Here is a 20,139-nt window from a genome sequence, read left to right as displayed (position 1 = left end):
ATTTTGAATATATTTTACATGTGACAGATATAATTTTAAATGTAAATCTAATGTTTAGAAAGTAAATTACATTGTTTTTTCATTTTTATTTGTTTACCCGTTTTCAAAAATAGTAATAATTGTTTAAGCAATTAAAATGAATTTAAGATATGATTTTACTGATATATGTATAGTTGTCTTACATCTATATATTATTGTTCAGATAAATTTAATGTTGTCTTATGTGCTCTTTTGTTTTTAGATTTGTTATGAGTGGTTTGATTTGATCTATCTTGTTCATAGTGTTTGAAGCGAGTAATAACTTGCATAAACTATTTATAATATAATGTCTGGGTGTGATTATATCTTCACGTTTATATCTGTTTTGGGTTAATGCTACTTGTGATTTTTTTTCTCTTTTTTTTGTTGCGATTTTGGATGCTTTATAGTTGTCTTAATTTGTCGTTTCATTATCCCATATTCAGACTTATAAAAATCTACCAGAGATAAGCTTTTAGATTAAAATCAGTTGCAAAAAAAAAGATAAGCTTTTAGATTAAACTATTTATTCTATTTATTATTATTTTTTTTTCTAACTTCATCATTTTATTAATTAAACCTTGATTGTACATAATCTTCATTCTATTTATTTTTTAAATTCTAGTTTTTGCGTTTTGATTTTATGGTTTGTTCCCTAAAAAATAAAAAAATTAAATGATTAAATAAAAAAATCTAATACTATGTAGTAGGTGTGTTGTAAGTTTTTTTTTCTTGAACTGATAGTGTGTTGTATGGTATTTTTTTTTTTTTAAAAGCGCTTGGTGTATTTGTAAGTTGGTGGATACAGAAGTTGATTATAAACATAGAGCCATAATATGTATGAGGTATTTTGGGAACATTTTCTTTAATGGGAGTATCATTGTTGAGATCACGTGAATGTAAATTATGGAAGTCTTCGTATATTATGATTGATGTATGAGGGGAAAAAATCAGTTTTTTCTCGGATTATGGTTTTCTTTCTCAAGCATGTTTCATTGCTAATATTCCATAATTAGTTGTTTACTTTATCGTTTATAGCGTTTCAAAGTTGTTTTGTTCTTGGCTTATTATATTGTGATTTAGGCGTTTCCAGATACGTTGTCAGTGAGATCTGTGAATTGGGAGAATGTCTTGAAGACCCTGGCCATGGTGATTTGTGTCTGGTTTCTCCTTCTTGAGATGGAACTCTGTAAAGTGGTTTTCATTCTTAAATTTCGGTTCGGTTCGGTTCAGTTCTCGGTTATTTTCGGTTTTCACTTAAATTTCCGAAAATAACCGATTTTTTTTTTTATTTTTGGTTAATTTCGGTATAGGTTTTTAAAAAAGTTTGTTTTTGGTTAAATTCGGATATTTCGGTTATTTTTGGTTCGGGTTTTTGGTTATTTACGGTTAATTTCGGTTATTTTTGGTTTTTCTAAAAAAAAAAAATTAAAAATGAACCGAACCGAAAACCGAAAATTTTGGTTCGGTTCGGCTGATTCGGTTCGGGGCAAAGTCGCAGGGCTAGTATATATGATGTGTTTGGTTACTGTGTGTATCATCTATAATACACGAAGATGACCAGATGGGTGTGGGTCCTCCTTAGGTCAGTGGTTTTTTTATGGTTAGCTAGGAAATGGCAGCTTTTGTGTAAGTTAAATTAGATTTTGGAAATTTATAGTACTATTGTAAAGTGTAGTTCATTTTAAAGGTTATAAATATATGTTTAACAGAAAGGATAATGTTGTCCAAAAAAAACAGAAAGGATAATAAAAAAATCATTTTAGAACAGAAAATGGCTTTGTATATATATGCATAGGCATTAATCACAATGAATGAAAATTATAATTAGTCATGACTCCTGATTGAACCAGAGCAAATTTATATGTACCAGAGAAAATTTATATGTATAGGCATTAATCACAATGAATGAAAACCATATTTAGTCATGAGTCCTGATCGAACCAGAGAAAATGTCTTCCGGTTCATGCTTCCAAATTGAGTTTTAGCTCAATTTCAACATGTGAAAATGTATTATTATATACTCAAAATCTTATGTCTCATTAACCTTGTTGTCACCAGCTTTTTTCCACAGGAAAAACTAACAAAAGGTACAAATAAAAGCATGAGATGAAATATTCAACAATGAGAGATTCAGGATCTCTGCCAACAAATCACATGCTTAGATTGAGCGGTATAATACTATTTTTGTTTTATTTACTAAACAATAACTGAAAATAGTAAAATTATGAAAGTGGATTTGATTCATTTTTTAAAGATGATTGGAACAAACAATTGATAAGCCCCAAATTAATATAAGCCAAAACTGGCGTTCTCAACAATAAAAATTGTCTGGTAGTGCTGACATTTGACAATAGTCCGTAGAATATGTTTTGGCCGCAATAAGCACTGAACAAAAGTAGAGATTCTCTCTCTCTCTCTCTGTCTCATACATACATCTTATAAGATTCCATTACACCGTTTTAAATCTCATGCAAAGTACGAAGACGGTAAACCCAGCTCTTATGTTAGGCTACTTTATGAGTAAAATGTGAAATGAATTGTACTGACAGAGGCAAATGTGCACTACTACCTAAGGATCTGCTGGCAAATTGAATATGTATTTGCCGGTTTATCACATATACAATATTGTTTGCATATTCCATCAACATTAACACAACAACACAACTGCGAAACAAACATGACAGTAATGTTTTGATGTGTCAACTACATTTTATGAGTCACACATAAATTCCCAAAGAATATTACATGCAGACTCACTTTGCTGTATTGTTCATAACTGAAACACGATTGAATCTGAAGGATTGTACAATATATAATAGCCCTGCTCGTTAAGGAATAGCTGCGGTAGCGACAGCAGCAAGAAAAAGTAACTTTAGTTGAGAGAAAAGTAGCATGGTGGAAACATAAATAATCGCTGGAAGTGATCGCAGGTGTTGTCCGTGACGTCTTTCATGGACGCTAATATTTTCAGTGAGAACCTCTGTTTGCAAAAAAAATCTGCTGCTTCGTTACCCAGCGGCAATAAATAGCTCAGTCAACGTCGTTTTGCTTTATTATTCAATTCAGTCACCGTCGTTTTGCTCTATCGCTACCGCTGACGCCACGAATGGTAAAAGAACAGGGCTAATATTTCTATATACCTGTAAAGAAGCAGCCAGCCTTTACCAAATTTGACATCCACATCGTCATTCTCTTTCTTGAGATATTATTATCAGACCATCAAGTACATTTGAAGAGTTAGTTTTGGTACACAAATTTACTGGGACCATTAACCCCAAGTTTCTTTCAAAGCAATTTTGAAGTCATCTACCTTTTTCATTAGTCCATAGGAAACCTTGTCTGGTTCAACAGCTTCATCACCTTGGTCAATATTTTTTAGCTGCTTTGTATGCCTGCATCGCAGCTTTTTCACCATCAACATCTTCTCTCGACCATTGTGTTATAAAATTCCATCTAAAGAAACATAAGAACAATGACTTGCAATCTAGGACACATTATACTAATTAAGAATACCTCTCTCTCTCATGAACGTTGACTTGATGCTGAATTTGGTCTGTCCGCAAAATATCATCACTCTCAATCCAAATATGTTATTCTCCTTCATGTGCCCTCTGATATCTTTGATGATACTTTCATCTCCCTATACCCATTTCTCACAGCAATAATGATCAGATGCAATAAAATCCCAAACCTTGTGAGACTCTGGAGAAGGAAAGAAAACAAAGTCACTCTTACTTTAACCGGGTACCAATCATTAGCTGAAATTTAACATTGGCAATAGCTGTAACATTTCCCGAAGGAGTTTTTTTGATATCGTGAGCCACTTAAAATATACTCCTCTTTGAAGAAGTAGGAAGCAAATCCATAAGAAAAATAATGTAGAAAAATATTCTCAGACAGGAAAATAAGTCAATATGATTGATAGAATGCGCGTTCAAGCATAGAAACCCATGGAACATAACACAACATATACGAACCAAATCAAAGGTAGAATAATTCAATTTTGCAGTACGATAATTAGATCATCAAAGTGTGATTGTAGATTCAGGGACCTAGAAGATAAAAGTGGAAAAGTGCCGTTGAATCTTTCCTATCATTGGGACAAAGTGACACCAAACAGTTTCACAGGAAAACACATCATTATATATATTAGCCATATATTCACAATCACTTAATCTTTGTAATTATATTAATTCACTTGTAGTTAAACTAAGAAGATATTTATTTTTAAAAGGAAAGGTAGTGCAAAATTCAAGACTGGGGATTAAAACAAAGCAACATCAAATTAGAGGTGTATCTTTCGGTGTTGAGTCTCTATATGATTAGCTCACAGTGAATTTTTGAATCGTCCGTAACTGGACAAAGAAACCAGGAGAATGAGACAAACTAAAACTCAAGAGAGGGAGAGATAAAGATTACTTTCCAAGTAAATAACGTGAGTCCAGTGGACCCATCTCTTAGCCGAGTGGCAGCTCCTTGATGCCCTGAGATTTCTCCAAAAGTATCCTCTTCCAATTCCACGCTATAGATTGTAGTTATCTCCATCGTTTAATATTATTTCTCAGAGGCTACAATCACACTCACACCAACAATTAATCAGAGGGACTGAATCGTTACGACAGTGGAACTGAATCTTAACGAACAGAAATCTAGCACATCAGGAAGTTGATTTCATATTGTATGGGTAAGTGGAATTTGGTCGTAAATAAAAGTAAATATGAGGATGTCAATGTCATACCTGCTCATCGATCAGAAAGGCGCTCTACGATTAGGGGTTTCAGTTGCTCTTACTGCTAGGTTTCGATTTTGATAGGATTTAGGTTTAGACGAAGCCATTTATATAAGAGGAGGATGAACGGAAATTGGAACGAAACCAGCCAGAAGGTATAAAAAGCATCATTGATTAGGAGGGGGATTACAAAGATGGAAGATAGAGTGGAAGAGTGGATTACAGAGAATCGAGATGTTGAACATAAATTTGAAATTGTCGGGCTCGATGGCCGTGAAATTTGGAAACTACGCCAAAGCCCATTTTCTCTAAACAAAGCTGTTCTGACGTGGTCAAATAATTGTTTCTGATTCATGGATTTAATTAAATGATGTGGCAGCCTCTCTATTGAGTATATTGTGCTTTTACTATTGTTAGATATATATTTGATTAAGCGTTTTTTCGTTTCTGTGAACCTATTAAAGTTTAGATGATTTTCATCTTCGTTAGAATCTGAATTTATATCCACAAAATAAATGAGATCATCTATATCATGATGTTTCTTCAAGTTAAATAATTTATATACATGATCTCTTATGTTTTAAAATATTCATGTTTTTCTTCTTGGTAAGTTTGCTATTAATATGTTTCTTAATACGATATGTAATCGAGCACTAAGTTGATATCGGTAGAGTATAAACATAAGTTTTTATAGTGATAACTATTATCTAAACCTACAGTAGTTAAAAACATACTTTTTAACTAAAAAATGATAAATTAAAAATAATAAATTACATACACCTATTAAAACTTGTGATTTTTTCTTTTAACGACACACCTATAAATTAAAAATAGTAAATTACATACACTCATTAAAATCTTGGATTTTTTATTGTAACCGTTAAAAGTCTTATTTTTTTGGACCATAGCTTTTGACAGATGAGCTAATTTTAACGAAATCCAAAACAATATATATAATTAACAAAACCCAGAACAATATAACTCTTTCTCAACATATAAGAGACGATAACTTTTGTTTTGTAAAATAGTAAATAAGATAGTATAAAATATTATGTAGATCGTACGTTGTAGTTATCATAAAATTTTCTATCTTTTGTAAAATATCATGTATTTCATTATCAAAAGGAAATTAGCTAAATTTAAAATAAAATAATCTAATCTAATAAAATAGAAGTACAAATTAAGACTAATCATTAAATTTGCACAATATTTACAACCTAATGCCATTGAAATAATTAAATGAATCTATTTTTAAGTAATCTTTGTCTTTTCTAAAATTAATGAAGTAATAATTACTCATACTTCTATGCTTTCCATGTCTTTTTCAAAATTAATAAAACATTTCCTAAATTAAATTCACAATCAATTCAATATAAATCTTTTAACTTATCTATTTCATATTAACTTTATAAAGTAAACATCAATGAATATTAATAATATACACAAAATATTTAAGTAACAATATATGTTACATTTTGTCTCATTCTCCTCCACAAATCACGTTACTCTTCATTTTTTTTTTGAACAAATTCTTCTTTTTACCAAAATTTTTGCACCATTATAATTATTTACCAACTTACCATGTATATAAAATAATTTATTAGATATTATCGTAAAATTTTGATCCACAAAAAAACCAAAAATAAAACATTTGTATAGGTGCACGGATCATATTCTAAAAATGGTGGTAATACAATTGACATTTTACAAGACAAAATAAAGTTAAAAAATTAAACTATAAAATTATTATGCTTATAAATGTTATTAAATAATTATTCAACACATGTAAAAATTTAAAATATATACTATCACTTAGAAAAAACAATTTACTTATAAAAGTAAAAGCAAACATCCGCAAAGTCATGGTTTAAATCTACACAAATTTAAGCCCATTTATAATTTCTTATCAATTACATCAAATTTATATTTATATTTTATTTTCTTACAAATTTAAATCTTAATTTATATATGTTACAAATTTGATAGAAGTTTAACAATCATTTTATTTACTTACAAATATTATAGCTAATGTATCATTTATAAATAGCCTGCTAATTCACAATTATCTATTTTCGTATTTTTTATTTAAAACATTTGTTCGCTATATATCTTAGACATAGATCTAATTATATAAATATTATATTTTTATATAATACCCAATATCAATGATACATTTTACTCTAAAATGCTAAAATATAAAATTAAGTACAAATATAACATTTACATTTACAAATATGACTACATTTACAATTATATCATTAAATACAAACACAAATTAAATACTCGCGCGGGTCAAGGTCTAGTTGATGTTAAAACATTACTCTACATATTCTGTAAAAAAAGATTTTTAAAATTAGCTCAGGCATATATTTGATACAGTAAAATGTATTAAAATTTAAAATTTGATAGAATTTGTTGATCTATGTTAATTAATACATTAAGATAATCATTAAAATCGTTTTAAAACTAATAATTGTACAATTTATTTATTAAAATTAGTGATTCATCCTAAAATTATATAGAATGTGACGAAATGAGCAAAATCATTATCTATATAGTTATTAAAATAAAAGTAGCCTTATTTAAAATAAAATAATACATGTTAAAACATTACCCTATATATCTTGTAAAATATATTTTTAAAATTGGTTCAAGCAGAATATTTGATATAGTAAAATACATAAAAATTTATAATTTATAATTCCATATAATTTTTCAATCTATGTTAATTAATATATTAAGATAATCACTAAATCAATTATTAAAACTATTAATCCTACGATACTAAGATTTCACTAAAATCTTTTATGAAAACTAATAATTCTACAATTTATTTATTAGAATTAATAATTCATCTTTAAATTATGAAAAATATGATAAATTAGCAAAATCACTTTTCAAATAATAATATTGATCTGAACCAGAAACGTATTAAATAAACGTAAGAACTTCTCCATTGATGAGTTGTAGTAATTTTAGAAAAAGAAAAAATATACAAAATTAAGAGAAAGAAGACAGAGGTGTTTCAGATAGTCAAAATCACATTTACTTCTCATCAATTGATTCATCTATCTAAAAATAAATTGAAATTAATAATAATAATAGAATATTTTTATTTTTGTTTTTGTAGAAACTAAAAGAGATTTTCAGCGATAAGGAGAGATGATGACACTTCTCACTCAGAGGAGGGAACCCCCAAAAAATAACATTTAGAGAAAATTATTTGAAAAAGGGGTTCCAATTTCACGCTCTTTCCTCTTTCCTCTTTCCTCTTTCCTCTTTCCCTCCCAGTCTCCCACTTCATTATTTACAAGAGAGAGAGAGAGAGAGAGCATAAGCCCATCCTCGCCGTGTCGATATCGATATCGATATCGCTACGCCGCTTGGTTTGCTACATAGCTAAGACATTAACCCCAACGAGCGTGGTGAGTATGTTTCCTAATCCTATCTCCGATTCATGTTTATAATCGAATATCTTCGCTTAGAACTTCTTCAACCATTGGTTCTCACCACTTAGTCGTTTCTCAATTTTGGGGCTACGATGTTAACTTTCTGATTACTGTTCTAGTTTTGCCTCAGATTCACTGATATAGTCTTGTGAATGAGAGTTGTAGCTCCTGGCGATGGCGAAAGTTGTAGCTCCTGGTGCTTTTGGTACTTCTCTTCAAATGAGTGGAGGCTCCAAAGCTAAGAGGAAGACTCCCGCTGAGCTAAGAGTAAGTTTTTTGCTTCGTTTCTCGACTTTGCAAAGTTTGTTCATTTCTGATTCTAATGTTGTCCTTTCTCACCTGCACAGGGAGAACAACTGAAGCGGACTAGTTTCGTGGACCAAGCTAAAGACTCTTTTGATGCATTGCGCCCTTGCAAAAGGTACCAAAAACTCTTCAACTTAGTGAACTTATTTTTCTTTTTTGTCTTACTTGTGATTGTCTTGGCTGTAGTATTGAGAGGGAATATGGGTTTAAGAAGCAAGAACATTTGAAGAATCCCAAATACATTGATATGCGTATGGATGAACTCTATCCTGTCAAAAAGGCTCGGCCTTGGATTCAATCTGGCAAAGATATCTCTAAGGTTGTAGAATCTCTCTGTTTCTCGATTCCTTTAGTTTTGTGTGTGAAATAGAACTTATTTAAAAGACTGTTCGTGGTCTAGTACAGATCTTTTTTGCTTTATTAATTATCTGTCTTTACCACAGGAAATTGGTGTGAAAGAGCAATCCAGCAACCTATTCAACGTTTCCTTACTCTCAAATGTTGCTGCCATCAAAAGACAACAACTTGTTCGGTAAAGTGCCTCAGCCAATTTCTGTCTGGAGTAATCTGACTTACTGTGTTTTAACTTATGTTAATGCTTTACTGTCTAAGCAGTGAGGACAGTAATGCGTCTACTGAAGTTTCTAATGGTACGAGCACCGAAGCTCGTCAAACAAATGAGTGCAGGTTTCGCAGTGTCACAGAACTTTCAACAAGGAGTGAAGAGTTATCCTACTTGCCAGATATTGATATGGTATGCTTCACTTGATAGTCTTTGATCATTTGAGATGGCTAGTAAGATATTTTGATCCTAGTACAACTGATGTCGTCTTTCAACAGAGCAAAGCGCTCAAAGGACTTGCCACTTGTGTACCGTTACCGGTTCATCCTGATGACATAAGTGGGAAATCTAATACTGCTTCTTTAAGTGGAAATTTTGTATATGAATTCCACATTCCTGGGCGAGAGATTCCTCTGGACTTTTCCATGAAGACTTATGTTCGACTTGTTTCCTCTTCTCCATTAAATTGGTGAGTTAAGCTATTTCTATTTTTAATGACATAAAATACTGTTTTTCTGCCTCTGAAGTTTGATTCCGTCTGTTATCTTCCATTTTAATGATGTTCTAGGTTACATAGGTCAATCATGGGTAGTACCTACAATGGTATGCCACAGCTAAACTCGTTGTCGTGTAATGTGGTATATCAAGATAACAGCAGTGGTTCTGGATTAGCTGTGGTTTCCCAGGTGTTAAATTCCATGTCGCTACACTCATCGGTTTATCCCCAGTCCACCCTGCCACCTTGTATCATTTCAGCATTGCTAACATCTGGACCAGACAGAGGTTTGTTAACGAGAGTTCGAGAGCTATGCCTTCTTATCAGTCATCTTCCTTCTAAACTCTATAAAAGAGAAATTCATTTGTTGTTTAGGTGAAGGTGATTTCCTACAAAAGAGACGATTGGCATGGGAAGATGCTTTTCGAAGTCTATATTTTATGTTTCGGAAGAACCTCTGCAAAATATTTTATGGTAATCTCATCGTATATATGCCTGGTTTGTATGTGATTTTCTTGCGGGTATAACACTAGTTTAATGAAGTTAAACACAATGGCACTGGAAACCTGTAGTACTTCCATATTTTTTACATATGCATGTAGGTGGAAGTTTTTTTCCGCAGAGACAATCTATGTTTTGTTTCCGACATGCACTTTTTTTTAGAAGAGTTAGGCATACACCTTGCTGTTACTTTTTTGTTTTGGCAAAGATGCAGATTCTTTCTCATGCTCCATCTCTCTCACTGTAAATGATATATATGTCATACTACTGAATTGAAACTAAATTTTAGTTGTGCATTATTCGTATTGTAGTTTGTACTTCACAGTTTGTGGCAATGTTCACCGGAAGCTGTGAGTCAGGGGGTGTCAAACGCACATGCAATGCCTATATCACTCAGTCAACTAGAAGATTGAGAGCCATGCTTAAAGACCTTGTAAGACATGGTCCCTTTTTATGTTAATGCTTTTGCTTTATTTAGTTTTTAGCAAATTATTTGTGTTTTACTTTCCTTTAGACTTCAAACTAGGCTGCAGCATCCTTATCTGCTATATACTTTCTGTTTAAGTTTTGTTATGCGAACAAGTTCCATGATTGACTGCTTCTTTTGATAAGACGAAACTTAAGTAAAATGTTGCGAAAAATTGCATAATAGCTTAAGTCACGGTGCTGCTTTTATTAGAAATTGTAGTCAACACATCTTTGCTTCGCTTTACTCAGTTTTGAGAATCCATGCAAACCTTGTGTGGTCATTAGTACTTTACTAATACGATCTGAATATGTTATTGACAGGACATATGCTACACTATGCCTCTTTGCAAAACTAAAGTAGATGAGACCACAGTTGAAGATCTTGCTGAACTTTCAGAGATAGAGAATCATAACCTTGGCCAGGTTTGTCCACCTTCACTTACCTGTTTAGGAACTATGCTATATTTCTGTCTAGGTGAATAGTCCACTGTTATGACTTATGAGTGAAGCACATGCAATTGTAAATGGAAGAGAGTACTAGCGTATCTTTTTGACTCCTCCTGTTAATGCATGCAGGCTCGTCGTTTGCGTTCCGTCTCAAACATAGATAATACTCCAGAATCGTTCTTGGCCTTTGAAGGTAACGAGAGCGTACATGGAGTGTATGATCTTCTGTTAAATTATAGGTGCGTAAGAACATCTTTTGGAAAAGTAGCTACATCTAAATCCCATTAACGAGTTTACTTGATGTGTAATATACCCATTGTTTCCCAATCATTCGTAGGTCTTCTTTGGGATTTCTTCTCACCTCAGACGTTCCTGTATTATATTCACCTATGCCATTTCAGAATGCTTCAGTGTCTTCTCCTGAGGTGTTGTATTTTCTTACATTTGCGCTTTGCTCTGTGTAATCTGTGAGTTCTTTTGACATTTTCAGAATACTTGTTCGTCCATCTCCAGATCAAGTGCACGGAGATTGTAAAAACAGATGATACAAGTTGCTGCTTGGTCGAGGTGAAGGGTGAATATCTTCCGCCGTGGATTATTAGCAATATTTGTGCAAACGTGGGTGCTAATGGACAAAACTTTGAAGCCAGGTTCGTTCATGCAGAATTGCTTCTCTTCTCTTCCAAACCAAAAACTGAAGTCTTTGCTAACATTCTTTGAACTTAATTCAGCTTTGTGACCGAGCCAACCTCTGTTAGCTTAAACATGGGTCTACCACAAATCCCTGAGAAAACCGAGCCAGAGACTTCAGTCACCGAAGGCACAGGAGAAACAAAGGATGGTGCGTCTAGCATACCCGGAGCAGTGATCTGCCCTCAGCTTCAAGCAGGCTATCTAAAGAGTTTGAAGTATTGCAACAACTTGAACACTGTTTATGTTTCGCTGTCTCCCTCGTGATCTGTATTTGCTTAGAATCCTCTCTTTTTTTAGGTTTTTCATCGTTATATGTATGACCTCAAAGTGAACTTATCAACAGAATGTTTATTTTTGTGCAATTTGGCTGGACATACATATAAGATTCAATGTTCTAAAACGCGCTAAACGTTCTACATGACTGTATAGCACCTAGTCGTATAGGCGGACGGACGCACTTTTACACGAAATATAAGTATAAGATTAATATATATATAAATTATTTTAAAAAAACTGAACATAAATATATTTTAAATCCAGTTTTATGTATAAATATATAGTTTAACATATATAAATAGTTTTAAATTATAAAAATTAAAGCCATTTTAATTATATAAAAAATGCTTAAAATCCGTCTAGGCTGTATAACATAAAAACAATACGGTTGACTACCTGTATAGCGCGCTTAAACGCTATTTCAGAACACTGATAAGAATTAAGAAACCTATTTTGGTTTTGATTCCTGACTTTATTCATGCATGACAGAGTGGCTTTCCTGTTAGTGTCTTTGCCTTGCGGAGATGTACGATCCAAAAACAGGAAAAGAATGAAATTTGATTTGATATATTCAGCCAGAATCTGGACCATCCCATCCATATTCCATACATGTCTTGCAATAAAGAGAAATATACATTCAATAGTTTGCACTAACTATTGCACAAGAGAGAAAAAAGAATGGATAATCTAGACATGTGAACTTGTTAAACAACTCCATCTCCTACTTCGAGACCCCTCCCCTAGAATCATAAGCATCCCCATATTGTTTGCTGACATATCATACACATACCTGCATTTTTTTGTAATTAAATTCATCAGAAATCAGTAGTACAATTGAACCAAAAAGCAAGTGTTGTTACTCATAAAATCTACTTACTTGTTTCGCTTGGCTTTCCTTCTCCAAGAAACAAAAGACACCATCCACTGAACACACAAAAAGAGAGATCAATTCTGAGGCTTACACAGTTTCAGAAAGCAGCATTGAGAGATTATGATTGTTTTTACCTTGAAGGCCGTTACTAGAGAGACTCCTTTGAAAGATGGCATTTTGCTAACCAGGTTTCGCCTATCTGTCGTGACAGTTTCCTTTGATAAACGCTGTGCGTATTCTTTCAGCAACACCAACTGAGCTTTATCTGTCCGCATCGACACAATGATCTGCCTCAGTGATTCCCTATCAGCCTCAAGCGCTTGAAGCCTTGTGTAAAGCTTCTCAATACCCGGCTCGTTACCTCCTTGCTGACTCATCATCATCATCACCGGTTCTTCATGGTTCCTCGGAGAATCCCAATGATCACCACTCAACTTCCCCTTACTCAACCTACTAGGCTCGTCCACAATCTTAACTTCAGAAACTCCCACATGAATCGAGTCAATAGTATAAACTCTGTCACCGCTACTAGACATAGGAGAGTCTGCACAAAACTCTGTCCCCTTTATCTCCCTCGCAGTTCCCAAAGGCGAGTTTGGATCATAGTAAGGCCATCTCGGAGACTGATCATCCACCACACTATACTCACAAGGGTAAACATCAACACCGACCGTGCTAGAGTCTCTCCCAAACCCAAGTATCTCATCATGAATCTCTCCTTCTGTTAGCCCATAGCTCAACAGCTTATCTTTGTAAGCTTCAACCTCATAAGTCAAAGCCTCAATAGCTAGCTCTTTCTCGTACAAGAGCTCCTCCAGAACCAAAAGCTTTTCTTGGTCATGCGTCATCTTCTCCTCGGCAAAGGCTTTGAACTGCCGAGCTTCCATCTGTATCTCAGCCTTTTCTCTCTGGAGCCTAAGTATCATCGACATCGTCTCGTTGGCTGCTGACGCAGCGGCTTTCCTCTCTTCTTCGAGCTCCAAGTGGAGATCTTTCACTGTCTGCCTTTGGGAAGAAAGATCCTCGAGGAGAGCAGCGCATTCGTTTTCGACTAGTGACTTTGCGTTTGAAGATGAATCAGAAGAAGAGCCGCGTAGCAAGAAGTCGTTGAGCTTTCTTTTCACCGTTCTGCTCAAAGGCTCTGAAGAAGAAGAAGAAGATGATGCCTCGAGGGAGTAGTCACAGCGTTTCACAACGTCTCTCGAAGAAAACTTCAACTCAGAATCCATGGTGTCTTGTTGTAACAGCCTCAGATGCTAAAGATACAACGACGAAAGCAAGAACCTTTGAATCATTCTTCGATTGAATTGCGGGAAACAAGTACAACGATGAGCCACGTGACCTATAAAACAACATTGCGAGAAGGTTTCAGCATAGCGAAACAGAGGAGATTAAGTGGTGATTCTCAAAAACTCGAAAGATTGTATCTTTTTTCAAGAATAAAGTGTAATCTTCTTTAAAGATGGGTGCAGCTACCTATTCACAAAGATCTATCTTTCCGGCGAAAACAGAGGTAAAAAAGATGATTTTTTTTCTCTCTGTTTCCAGGAAAGAAACAGAGAGGAAAATGACAGAAACGGCAGGATGTTCAGGAGGAGGAGAAGGAAGGTTATGTTTTTGGATTTGTGTGTTGATTCTTCTCCATCTTCCTCATCTCTCTCCCACCCTCCTTTATCGGAGCGCGTTTCATTGTTCTTTGGACTACGTGCCCACAGAGAAGAGTAGTTCCATGAAATTAGAATAAATTAGAAAATTCCAAAAAAATAATAATAATATTGATGACAAAAAAATTAAATAATATTTCGTAAAAAAAGTCAGTTAATGCAATATTTGCGAGTATGACCATCGTTAGAGTTTTGTGGTTCAAAATAAGAGAGAGCACAATTAGAGTTTAGGAATCATACTTTAAAGATGATTTTTTTATTGGAAAAAAGTTTGATCCCCTATAGAGTAGTCTAAAACTAAGCAGTATCATAAACTTGAATCTTAACCAAAGCTCGACCACCATTGGTCATATGTTTCTTCATCATCTCTATATAGAATAAGGTTGGCTTGAGTTTATCTACTGCAGTATATAGGTGGGTAGGTAGAAATTAATTTCATTGGTTTGTGTGTGTTTGGTTCACAAGGAATTTGTGATCTCTCTTTAGAAGTTTAATGGACAGAGATATGGTTGTAACTTGTAACACGTAACTATTACTTTCTCCCTATAAAAATATTGATGTTTATAAATTTTTTTTGGTATACAAAAGATTAATGTTCTGATTTTAACTAATGCATTTTGTTTTTAAAATTAAAATCTAAATTAAAATCTAAAATTATTGTTATACAAAAATTAAAATCTAAAATTATTGTTATACAAAAATTAAAATCTAAAAATATTACTGGTATAATTTTATTGGGAACAAATAAAGCTAAAAACTAATAAATCAAGTTATATATATTTAGTTTTTATTAATATGTGTATAAATCCTAAAACATTAATTTTAAAATTCAACAAATAAATAAATAAATGAAAATAGGAATTTAATGAGATTAAATAAAAAAAGGGAACATTTATAAATAAGAACAAGAGGAAATTGAAAGCAATGTACTAAACAAAACTTAAAAGTATATAAATGGAAGCTAATCATTGCTTTCAATTTTTTTTTTCTTTATTTTTGCTCGTAAAACTTCTGTAAGGTTAATATGTTTCAATTTAGCAATGCTAGTGCAACAAATGTCTGATCCCAGAATTGATGATAAAACTAAAGCACAAGTGTAAAACTGTCACACTAGCTCGTTGTTCTCAATAAACCCTTAACTGAATCACAAAATAAAAAAATAGATATAAGAGAGGTGTGTCTAGGCGGGCAAATAGGACTCCAGCATCAGTTTGGCTGGGGAGGGAGCCAAAATCTCAACGATCAGGTTTGTGTATTCCCATTCCTTATCTGCCTTGTCTTTAAACATCTCTGTGTACACTTTCCCGGCTCCACGAGGCCCACGGATGAAGAAGTTTACCTCCACATGCTCGACTCCGTCTTCATCTGTAAATACTCTGTTAGGTATACGTTGGCGAGCAGCTCGGCTTCTGGTTTCTTGTCCGTACCCTGTGATGGGGGATCCAATCCTTACCCTCACCTGACCGTCATCTTGGATTCTCTTCAACGCTTTGTCAAAGACCTTGTACTCTTTTGGTTGATATACGAGCTCTTTAAACACAGCGTACCCAGAAGCCCCGGCGACCGCAAGCCCGGCCAGAATAACAAAACTGTAGGAAGCACCTTCTGTAAAGGTTACCGGCTTCTCCGGGATATGGTACGTCGGAGAATCAAAAGGATCCTCCTCCACAGTCACCACCTCTTTCTTAGCAGGTTCCTTAGAAGTTGTCGACGCAAAAGATCTAGACAACAAGCAAGAGGGCCTGATGTTCATTGGACAACAAGCAACAGCTCCATTTGAGACCACACTCATGAGACCAGAATCGGGAATGGCTTGCCTTGATGCTCCTGTTTGTGAAGCGGAGGAAAACGGGAGGGTCGAAGCCAGTTTCGATTTGGAAAGGCTGCCGATGGATCTCCTTAGGAAGCTCATCATCTCTCCTGCTTGAGGTTGCGCTGCACGGCGAGCGAAGCCCCTTTTGAGGTTTCTGTTGCAAATTTCCATATATTTTTGTTTGTTTTATCACATGGGCTTTAAAAGCCTGGCCCGACAACACCAAAAGGTGTAGTAGATGTTAATTAGGGGGATAACTACAAGGCATCAGATTCTGTAAAGTAGGCTCAGATTGCTTTTTGAGAACTCTTAATTAAAGTCCTTTTTTATGAGAAGCCCGTAATAATAGAAAAATCTATTCACTTTTTTTTTTTGCATCAAAACATCATATTCCACTATGAATTCGACTAATTGGTTCAAAATTTGTTGTAGTGTTTCAAAAGATATGGGGGAAGTTTGCTCAAATGTTTAACAAACAAATATTTGTTTACGCAGAAAAGAGTGTTGCAGAAAATTTGTTGTAGTGTTTCAAAAAAAGGATTTGAGAGATCTAAACAAACACAATTATTCAAATATTCATAAAAGAGTGTTAGAAACTAACGGTTTGTTGCAAATTGCGCAGGTTAACTCATTGCAAAATCCTTCCCCGCAGACCTTTCAAGCAGAGAGAGACCTTCACACTAGGTGGTCGTTCCTACGGGAAATTGAGGAATGTTACTTCAGGCAGAAGTCGCGTATCAATTGGTTGGCTGAAGGAGATCTCAACACTACATACTTCTTCCGGATATGCCAAACTAGAGCAAGCTACAATGCAATAAGATGCTTTATCTTGCTCTCCGGCGAAACTATCACTGACCCCTCTGCAATGAGCTCTCACGCGATCACACACTTCGGCTCCATTCTTGGTCGACTACCACAAACAAGTACTTATATTCTCTCGACAGAGGCCTGGTTTCACTCCCTAACAAGCTTCAGATGCCTTCCTGGTCACTCCCAAAAGATGATAACCATCCCTACTGGAGAAGATATCAGGAAACTGTTCTTCAAGCTCAATGCTAACAAGGCTCCTGGGCCTGATGGCTTAACGTCAGGGTTCTACAAAGCTTCTTGGGATATTCTTGGAGAAGAAGTCACTGCTTCCATCACACATTTCTTCACCAACCGTTTCTTGCCTGCTACAGCCAACTCAACCATCCTAGCACTCGTCCCAACGTTCCCTGGAGCCTCGAGTATTACAGATTTCAGACCAATTGCGTGCCTCAACACGATCTATAAAGTCATATTCAGGCTCCTGGTGACTCGCTTGAAGCCGATACTCGCTGATCTTATTGTGCCAAATCAAACTGCCTTCGTCAAGGATCGCCTGCTTGTGGAAAACACAACCCTAGCTGCAGAATTAGTAAATGGTTATCACAAGAACAAGGGAGCAAAGCGGATAACAGTAAAAGTGGACATATCTAAGGCCTTTGACACGCTATCATGGGACTTTCTCCTTCGCTGTTTACACTCGCTACAACTACCCGAACCTCTCCTCACTTGGCTGCGGATATGCATTTGCACTCCCTCTTTCATGATTGGCTACAATGGCTGTGTGAATGGATATTTTAAAGGAAAGCGAGGGCTTCGCCAAGGGGATCCCTTGTCCCCTTATCTTTTCGTCATTGCAATGAACTGCCTCTCCTTGATGTTAAATAAAGAGGCTACAGAAGGCTCCTTCTCCTACCACCACCAATGTGTCAAAACTAAACTAACTCATCTCTGTTTTGCTGATGATTTGCTAATTTTCCTAGATGGCTCACTAACATCGCTACAAAGAGTTCTGCAGATCCTAAAAGAGTTTGAGCTAAGGTCGGGCCTAGTGGTTAGTATGCAAAAATCGTGTTTCTTCTCCTCAGGACTCTCGGTGCCAGAGGTAGAAGCTATTCAAGTTTCTACGGGGATGCCGTCGGGTTCCTTTCCTATTCGCTACCTAGGAGTCCCTCTATGTACTAAAAAGCTCTCCCTACAAAATTGTGAACCGCTAATTCATCAGGTTAGGAGTCGCTTTACCTCTTGGAGTGCCAAGATTCTATCTTTTACGGGTAGGCTTCTCCTTATAAAGACCGTCATAGCGGGAATCACCACCTTTTGGTCTTCTGCTTTCATTCTCCCAAAGTCTTGTATATCGAGAATCAATTCTCTATGCGGCTGCTTCCTTTGGAAAGGTAACTTGGAGGGCCACCATACTGCTCGTGTCGCCTGGTCTGAAGTAACAAAAACTAAGGGAGAAGGAGGGCTGGGGATCCGTGACTTGCAGTGTTGGAACAAGGCTGCTTGCTTAAAGTTCATCTGGCTCCTTTTCTTTAGGCAGGGCTCCATCTGGGTCGCTTGGTTTCGATCTGAGATATTAAGAGATGATATCAGTAACTTCTGGACAGTGAAACCAAACCAATCAATGTCCTGGATGGCTAGGAAATTGTTGAAAATGAGGGACACAATTTACCCTTGGATTCATCTTCGAGTAGGCAATGGGATCAACACACGGTTTTGGTCTGATAATTGGTCTCCCTATGGAAACCTTGCAAACTATCTGTCAGCTACTAGGACGTCGCATCTAGGGATCCCGTGGAAGGCTACTCTGGCTTCTCTAATTGTCAATGGCCACTGGGCTCTTCCTCCTGCAAGATCCGAAAATCAGGTCAATGTCGCTTCCTATTTAACTACTGTTGATCTGCAGGATCGAGAAGATGATTATGAATGGTGGATTGGCAACAACTCTTCGGCTAACTACATGACCCGTCAAGTTTACCAGGAGCTAAGGAGAGCTCATCCGACAGTCAGTTGGAGCTCAGCTGTATGGATTAAACAAGGAATCCCAAGGCAATGTTTTCTCACCTGGCTCTTTGTGCTCAATAGATGTCCAACTAGAGACAGGATGATCGGTTGGGGTTTGCAAACACCTCCGACTTGTCTTCTCTGTAACTTGGGAATTGAAACTAGAGACCACTTGATGTTCGCTTGTCCCTTCAGCTTTGGAGTCTGGAATGCAATCGCTGCTCGGTGCTCCCTGGCTGCGACTCCTGACTGGACTTCCACTCTGATTCGCATGCAAACACTTCCTATCAAGAGTTTAACTTCTCAGCTCTCTCTCTGGTGCTGGCAGGCAACGATCTACTCGATTTGGACTGAGAGAAACTCAAGGCTCCACAGAAACACCTTTCGATCTCAAGACTCCTTGATCAAGCAAATTGATCTTCAAATCCGTAACAAGATCTCTTCGCTTAGACCTTGCTCTCCTCGACTCTCCTCTTCCCTCCTACAGCTCTGGTTCTCCACAGAGTAACTGTTTCATTGAGTGCCGTAAACTGCTGGTTCGAAATCATCATCATCACCTTCTCTTCGTTCTGTCCGCCAACGAAGGTCACTAGGCAGCTTTAGGTTTTCTGCATATAGTTTTTTTTGGGGTTCAATTGTACTGGGCAAGGCCCATATCAAACTATAAACCTATGGCTGTACCTTTTTATTTCTTTTTGCATTTATATAAGAAAGCCAAGTTCAAAAAAAAAAAAAAATATTTGTTTACAAATTGCATAAAGTTGTATACATGATACGATTGAATGTATAGAGTTATATATTAAGGTAGTCTTTTTGTTGTCCACCATATATATAGAATTTTTTATCCTACAACAATGGTCTACGAGAATTAAGGTAGTCTAGTGTCTGAACCAGACACTTGCGTTGTCCCTCAAATATTTTGTTCGAATGATGACTTGGAAGAGCATTTACAAAGGTGTTTGTACTGCAAAGATACGTTTAAGGACCCACTTAGATTTGTCCTTCCTATTTCGCGATAGTGCTGTGTCA

The 20,139-nt window shown here is 35.5% G+C and overlaps 3 protein-coding genes and 1 long non-coding RNA gene across 8 annotated transcripts; 1 reads left to right on the top strand and 3 right to left on the bottom strand.

Moving 5' to 3' along the window:
• Positions 1-2,686: 2,686 nt before the first annotated feature.
• LOC125591130 lies at positions 2,687-5,147 on the bottom strand. 2 transcript variants are annotated; one of them, XR_007327119.1, is made up of 4 exons: positions 4,760-5,147; positions 3,535-4,670; positions 3,332-3,413; positions 2,687-3,217 (listed from the first exon to the last, which is right to left on the bottom strand). It is a non-coding gene; the product is annotated as an uncharacterized LOC125591130 (long non-coding RNA). The 2 variants fall into 2 exon arrangements; XR_007327118.1 differs by having other exon boundaries at positions 3,535-4,589; positions 4,760-5,119.
• Positions 5,148-7,927: 2,780 nt separating this feature from the next.
• Positions 7,928-12,072, top strand: LOC106412273 (protein downstream neighbor of Son). Of its 4 annotated transcripts, none has more exons than XM_013853180.3 (15): positions 7,928-8,175; positions 8,365-8,466; positions 8,547-8,620; positions 8,692-8,824; positions 8,949-9,037; positions 9,121-9,259; positions 9,346-9,536; positions 9,636-9,850; positions 9,939-10,037; positions 10,376-10,497; positions 10,854-10,955; positions 11,109-11,218; positions 11,317-11,404; positions 11,493-11,629; positions 11,711-12,072. In XM_013853180.3, exons 2-15 carry the CDS (start codon positions 8,374-8,376, stop codon positions 11,934-11,936), a joined length of 1,818 nt encoding a protein of 605 aa, XP_013708634.1. In that variant the 5' UTR covers positions 7,928-8,175; positions 8,365-8,373; the 3' UTR covers positions 11,937-12,072. The 4 variants fall into 4 exon arrangements, with proteins under 4 accessions (XP_013708634.1, XP_013708635.1, XP_013708637.1 ...); XM_013853181.3 differs by having other exon boundaries at positions 7,936-8,179; XM_013853183.3 differs by having other exon boundaries at positions 7,978-8,175; positions 8,330-8,466.
• Positions 12,073-12,497: 425 nt separating this feature from the next.
• Positions 12,498-14,692, bottom strand: LOC106412416 (myosin-binding protein 7). Its single transcript, XM_013853336.3, has 4 exons — positions 14,296-14,692; positions 12,954-14,161; positions 12,826-12,872; positions 12,498-12,738 (listed from the first exon to the last, which is right to left on the bottom strand). Exons 2-4 carry the CDS (start codon positions 14,046-14,048, stop codon positions 12,636-12,638), a joined length of 1,245 nt encoding a protein of 414 aa, XP_013708790.1. The 5' UTR covers positions 14,049-14,161; positions 14,296-14,692; the 3' UTR covers positions 12,498-12,635.
• A 667-nt stretch (positions 14,693-15,359) lies between these two features.
• Positions 15,360-16,494, bottom strand: LOC106414140 (probable mitochondrial import inner membrane translocase subunit TIM21). Its single transcript, XM_013854848.3, has one exon. It carries the CDS (start codon positions 16,465-16,467, stop codon positions 15,664-15,666), a length of 804 nt encoding a protein of 267 aa, XP_013710302.1. The 5' UTR covers positions 16,468-16,494; the 3' UTR covers positions 15,360-15,663.
• Between the last annotated feature and the right edge of the window lie 3,645 nt (positions 16,495-20,139).

The sequence above is a fragment of the Brassica napus genome, chromosome C8 (assembly GCF_020379485.1).
Source record: "Brassica napus cultivar Da-Ae chromosome C8, Da-Ae, whole genome shotgun sequence".
Taxonomy (NCBI): Eukaryota; Viridiplantae; Streptophyta; class Magnoliopsida; order Brassicales; family Brassicaceae; genus Brassica; species Brassica napus.
The sequence above is the reverse complement of the archived record's forward strand: the minus strand, read 5'-3'. Positions and strand labels throughout refer to the sequence as shown.